This window comes from Ambystoma mexicanum, chromosome 7p (assembly GCF_040938575.1).
Source record: "Ambystoma mexicanum isolate Mex_15411 chromosome 7p, UKY_AmexF1_1, whole genome shotgun sequence".
Taxonomy (NCBI): domain Eukaryota; kingdom Metazoa; phylum Chordata; class Amphibia; order Caudata; family Ambystomatidae; genus Ambystoma; species Ambystoma mexicanum.
In genome coordinates, this window is record NC_090939.1 from 613,128,720 (window position 1) to 613,135,192 (window position 6,473).

The following is a 6,473-nucleotide window of genomic DNA, read 5'->3' on the forward strand; positions in this document are numbered from 1 at the left end:
ATGAACAAATGATCTCTCTTGGTAATGTTCTTTCTGTTTCCTCACTCAGATTATTCACCACCTTACCCCCAACCATCACATCATGATGAATTGCTTGTACACAACCTGCTGCTCTGTGGTTCCTTAGCTCCTGAGCGCTAGGGTGCACGGCAGAACTGAGGTTACAGGCCACTGTTGGCTCCATATACATTGCCTCTGATGCCATATCTGGCTTCAAGGGTGCCTAGCTGTGTTTAGCAGACCACGACAAACCGTCCAAAGACAGCTGGTGAAGATATATTTAAGATGAGGGATATGTGGAAGAAGGACTAAGCCATCAGAAAAACCATTACCAAGCGATAAGTAATTTGTTCTTTCTATTTGGTTTCACCCAATCAGTAGATCCCGCTTTACCCAGCTTCCACAGGTTTGTTTGGCAACAGAGTTAATTATATAAACTGTCTTTACTTTGTTTCTGGATAGTGGTGGTTTTGCATTATCCTCTGATGTAAATGTTGCATTGCTTACTAGGCTGGTGCTAGTCAACCAACCAAGTAGTAACATTCAGTTATAATGACCAAAGTCATTTACAAATATTTGCCAATGCATTTCCTCATAAGTAAACTTGTCTTATATGTATATTGTTTAGCACATGTCAAAAAAAGAGACTGGACTGGATGTTACTATTTGGTGTCTCAACCCCAGGAGGATTTTACTATTAAACTTTAATATTGACGTACAAAAGAAATTCAGCAACATAGTTACAATGTATGTGTACAGTGGTGAGACGTAATTTCCTTCAAATTAGTGTATTTCCTTTTTTTTCTAGCCTTGTTGTGACGAGACATGAAGCAGAAGAGGATACACGCACTGTATTTTACATGGAAAGGCAATCCTACCAGAACATGCATCCAAAGGACAACTCCCATTCGAACTTTCAATGAAGTCAAAGCAGAGGCTGCTGCAGCATAACATTTTCTTTTACCATTACAAATAAACGGTGAATATATTTTGCTACTGCAGATGTTTAGAATGGCTGACTTGCACTACTGTTATAGTGCACTGCAGTTATAATGACTACAACCTGACTCGCACACGGTGCAGCGTTGTTGGATGTTAAGGTGGACCAAGATGAACAGGGACTGGGTCTGAGCAGTACAGTTCAAATTGTATCAACTGTTTCCTATTAACGTTATCTATCTTTTGTTACTTTTTTTTTGGACCCAGCAACAGCGTGACTATGCGACTACGTTTTATTGAAACAGAGGTGGGTGACAGCAATATTTCCAATAGCAAGGCACACTGATGTTATGGACTCTGGCAATGGTCAGATGTCTAATCTTTCTACAATACTAAGATTTGACAAGTTTCACAATGGTTTCATGTGTGCACTGCTACTATCATGCTGCATTGTTAAAAGGACTTCTGAAACTGTTCAATGCTCATAATGTTAAAAAAACGTAATAGATAAGATGATATGGGCAATATTTGGCCATCCAAGTTGATGGATTGTCTGGAATCAGTCTATTTTTAATAAAATGGGGAATTGACACATAAAGTAACCGTTTATCAAAATACCTGTTCTATGATGAAGCATCATAAACTATGGCAAACCACAGAAAATGGACTGTACACCTCACCGGATTTGCACGGTTGGACACTGGCACTAAACACGTGTGTTTTTTTAAATATTTGTTTCAAAGGTTATCATTTGCAGTCTGTTACATGTTTGTACTTGTACATATATCTTCTACTGTTGTGGTTGGGCTTTAGCACCTTGTACTTGATGGTGGGGCGTGTAGATATTTTTTACTGCATTTAGAGAAGGGGTACTTGAACATCACTAGAACTTTGTCGTGATGGTCAAAAATAGCTAGAATAACTGAAGAGGTTCATTAATTCCCAGGCTAATAATGTGTTTTCGCCCTGTATGTATTATTTTTAACTGAAGCAGGCAAAGGCTCTGTCGTTAGCTGATGTTTGATCAATGTCACTGTAAGAACAGCCATTCTCTTTGAGATCTGTAGTTTAAGTAAACGTGTGTTCCAACAAAGTATTGATTTTCCTGTAATTTTTGAAAGAAAATCTTGATTTTGTTAAAAGCAGAGGTGTACATTTTGTATTATTTTTCTCATAGTCTGCCATCAGCTGAGAAAATATGAATAACTTCCACAATAGTAGAAATCTCACAGAACTACATTTCCAATACTCCCTCGGGCCATGTGTTAATCAGCACCCAGCCAATCAGGTTGCAATATGTCTAATAGCATAGTTTAATAGTGAAGAAAAGTGAGTGCAGATTAATCTATGCTTCCTATTGATACCTTCCTCCAACAGATTCCTTATTTCTTCAAATATCTTCATGGCATGGAGGGCCTCTGGATTTTTTTAACCCACCAAAATGTACTCCTTAGCTCCATGCCAACTCTGTCACATTGCAATTGGTGCCGCTATTGCAGAAAATTACATCCATCGTGAGTAGGAATATAGGAACGAGACCCATGACCATGCACCCATATGATAGGGCTGGAACAAAAACTCTGTTTATAATTTTTTGCTTTCATTATTGTCTCTCCACAAGCCTTCAGGGTTTAATCCTGTCGTGGTTGTCAATACCAGATGTTGGAGTGTGATTGGAACCATCTGTGCACATGGTATATGGGGCAGATGATTGGGGTTTTATAGTGATTGCATTGAATGCCAAAGCATCGAATGCTTTAGCATCTAAAAAAATCAACGAAAGAAAAGCATCAAATGCTATTTTTTTTTAATGGGGGGGTGCCCCCCAAACCCTGTGTTTTTACCCCTTAAAACTCATTATAATTAAAATAAAACCTTTACCTTTGAAAAAATGCATTCAATGCTTTTTTTCGATGCTTTTGGTATTCAATGCTTTGTATTCGATGCAATGACTGGATACCATTATTGGGTCCTAAGGCATGGACAAATTTGAACCACCCAAAAGCAAAGAAATGAAGGGATTGAATTGCTCTAGTCAAATGAAACAGTAATTCATGAAGGCTTGAAGCGTAACCACCGGTCAGTAATTATTATTTTTTTTTTTATTCATATATAATTGCATTAACAATTTTTACAAAAAGGTGGTGTTGGTCAACTAACAAGAGCCACACGAAGAGCGACAGAGGAAAACAGAAAAGTGCAGCAGTCCCACAATTGAAAACCAAACAGAGGACGATTCCCGCCTGGTTTCCTCCTCTTTGCTGTTAGAGTGTTGATTCCAGGTCGGGGGCCTCGTCGTCGGTCAGCGTCGGGACTTTAGAGGCAATTGATTCTAATTCACATTCCAAAATTTTCACGGTCGCCATCGTCCATTTAGTTTTCTCCCCTGGCATCAGCCTATTCCACCATGTTGTATCTGCTTCTTCTAGTGTTCTAGAAAGATCTGTAGATAGGGTAGTCAGGTCTGTGGCTCTTGTTTTACTTAACTCTGGGCAATATAACAGCAGATTTTTTATCGATTCAATCTCATTTATTTGTTTGCAGAGTCGGCAGGACTTCTTGTTCGTTTGTCTTCTGATCGCCTGGATTTCCCGGGTTGGTAGGAGATTGAAACATGCCCTCATGAACATTTTTCTTAGTTGCTTTTTTGGAAGTTTGCTGCAGTATCTCATTGGTTCTTTTAACTTATTGAAGTTAGGAGGCAGATCTTTAGTCAGTTTGTTCTTCTGCACTTTTTGCAACGTTTCTATCCAGTCCTGGTCTTCCAATTTTGACTTCACTCTTGTAGGGTTATTTATAAGGTCCTCTTCATTGCAGGCGATATCAGTGAGCTTTTCTCTCAGGTTGTTTGTCCAATTGTTTAAAATAGCCAGGCTATGGTTTGCTATTTCGTCGGCCACTATCTTGTAAATAGGCAAGTTGTCCTTGATGAGAGTGTTTCTCCAGAGTTGCATTTAATTCCACCGTGGCTTCTAGAGAGAGTAGGCCTAAGTCTCTTCTGATAAGTTCCATTGCGGTCGCATTTGGCAGACCCAGGACCGCTTTCCAGATGTAACTCTCAAGTTTCCGCCATATGTTCTTAGGAATGTTCAGGGTCGCTCCCATGCCGTATGTCAAGGTTGGCACCACCTTCCCTTTATAGAACTCAATCGTCGGGACCAGGGAGAACTTGCCATATTTTCGGTCTAACATTTTCATTTGGACCGCAAGATATTTTGTTTTTTCCCACAGGATCTTCTGCGTTGTAACTTCTTTTGCCGAATTATCGATGTGGACTCCTAAGTATTTGAAGCTTTGGACTACTTTGATTTCTACATTGTCCAATGCCCACTTGTAGCCTGCAGATGTTTTCTTAGCCTTTTTTCCAAATATCAATATTTTTGTTTTAGCTTTGTTTATTTTGAGGTTGTTTTGCTCCGTATATTGTGCCAAATTGGCGAGTTGTCGTTGTAAGCCGATTTGGGTTTGATCTAACAATATTAGATCATCTGCGTATAGTAGATGTGGTATATTGGTCTTACCCAGCTTTGGAGGAAAAGCTCTTACTGCTTCGTCCGAGTCTTTAAGGTCCCCTAGAAAAGCAATAAACAAGGCCGGGGCCAGAGGGCACCCTTGTTTTACTCCTTGTTCCACCGGTATCTCTTGCGACAGCAGGCCTTGATTGTTTAGGCGCACTCTTAGCTTGGTGTTGGTATATAACGCCTTCACCGGGTCCAGTATTTCCCTAGGGCAGTTCAATTTTTCCAATTTGTTCCACAGTCTCCGTCTGTCCACTCTGTCGAACGCCTGAGACAGATCCACAAAAGCCATGAACACAGTCGGCGCTCCTTGCTTGACCTTGGCTTTTATCAAATTTAGGATGAGGATGTTTACTGTAGTGCTTCCCTTCTTTAGGAACCCCATTTGAAACGGGTCATTTGCCGGTGATGAACTGGCCCAGCTACGAAAATGGGTCAGAAGGAGGGTGGCAAAAATGTTGCCTATTATATCGAGTAGTGCAATTGGTCTATAATTACTCGGTTCTTCTCGATTCCCTCGTTTGAAGATTGGCACCACCACCGTGTTTACCCAAGACGGCGGGAGCGTTCTGGTCAGTCTACACTGTTCGAAGATGGTACTGATTAGGACTGCCCAGATCTCCGGGTTTTGTTTTAAGTCGATGTTACTTAATCCATCTGGCCCCGGGGCCCTGGATTTCTTTAAATTCCTTATGACGTTTTCTATGTCGACCGTTGATGTAATGTCGATCCAAGCAGTTTGTCCTGATTTCCTGCGTCTTGGAAGATGTGATGGTTGTGCCTTGAACAGATTTTCAAAGAAGTTCACCCAGGCCACTTCACTCACCGCGTTTACTATTTGGTTTTCCGCCTTCTTGTCAGATTTGTTAATGAGCGCCCAGAAGTCTCCAGTTTTTTTTGTGTTTAAAGCGCGCAGCATTTCCTCTGCGTCTTTCTGGTACATCGCGTGCCTATGACCACTTATCCAGTTTTTATATTTTTCACTTTCTTGTTTCAATGCGTTCCATGCTGTTGGCGAGTTCTCTTTTATGGTTTGTCTCTTAAGTTTTCTCAGGGTTCTCTTCCTTTCTACGACCTCTTTGTCATATATATGTTTATTTGGCTTTTGCTTTTGGTTTTTACCCTGCGATTTCGTCCTGTACTGCAATAAGAAAGGAACATAGTCCGGAGTTTTGTTCTTTTCTCCTCGTAGGGCGGCCTTCATTTTGTACTTTTCAGTTAAGCATTCGATGTTAGTTGCAGTAAGCCGAATGCAGGTTTGTTGGCTGTTCGCTTCAATGGAGTTGCTGTATCTCTCGTGATCCTGGTGTCTTGCTTGCCATTCTATAGCCACAAGATTATGGTTGCTTTCTTTCGTTTTGGCCACCGAGTAGTCTTGAATACTTGCCACTAGACTGTTAGAGACAAAGAAGTAGTCAATATCGGCTTTGGATACGCCTCTTTCCCATGTGTGATTCTTTACCATCCATGCTTTCAGTCCAGCGACATTATGAAGATTTCTCGCTTTCATAAGCCTCATCCATGAATTTCCTCTTTCTTCTGCTGGGGGTTTCAGCTTCTTAGATTGTGTTATTACCTTATCCGTCCTGTAATTTGCGTTTAGATCTCCGCAGATTATTATATGCGCCGTACGGTGATCCACCATGATGTCATCAATTGTTTTTGCTACTAAATTGCAAAAATCTGCTGTCGTGGTTCTTTCTGGGTTCCAATATGCCGTTATTAGTGCGATTTTTGCTTTTTCCATTCCCTTTCCTCCAGGTTCTTCCTGCGCCCATGTCGCAAGGATTGCCAGTACCCCGTACGATTCGACTATGGTTTTTACTCGGGATATTCCGACCCCCGACTTTATGGCTATCAATAGCCCTGAGGATGGTCGTCCAAACAGGCCCTTTGATGCTGGCGAGAATGTAATATCAAAGCCGTCTAGGGCCGGTTTCTCAGTTAGCCAATGCTCCTGCAGGCATAGGATATCGAATGCCCCTAGATCCTGATTCTCCGGGTTTGTCAGGTGCC

At 41.2% G+C, this 6,473-nt stretch overlaps 1 protein-coding gene across 4 annotated transcripts in view; it reads left to right on the top strand.

The window, feature by feature from the left end:
- Positions 1-2,032, top strand: part of LOC138526199 (cohesin subunit SA-2-like) — a 2,217,157-nt gene extending 2,215,125 nt beyond the window's left edge. For all 4 annotated transcript variants that reach the window (XR_011283519.1, XR_011283520.1, XR_011283521.1 and 1 more), the window contains one exon: positions 809-2,032. Coding sequence is in view for 1 of the 4 variants with exons in the window: in XM_069636632.1 (XP_069492733.1) it covers positions 809-829 (21 nt within the window). In the remaining 3 variants the exon portion in view is untranslated. The remainder of the gene's footprint in view (positions 1-808) is intronic.
- The last annotated feature ends 4,441 nt before the right edge of the window (positions 2,033-6,473 follow it).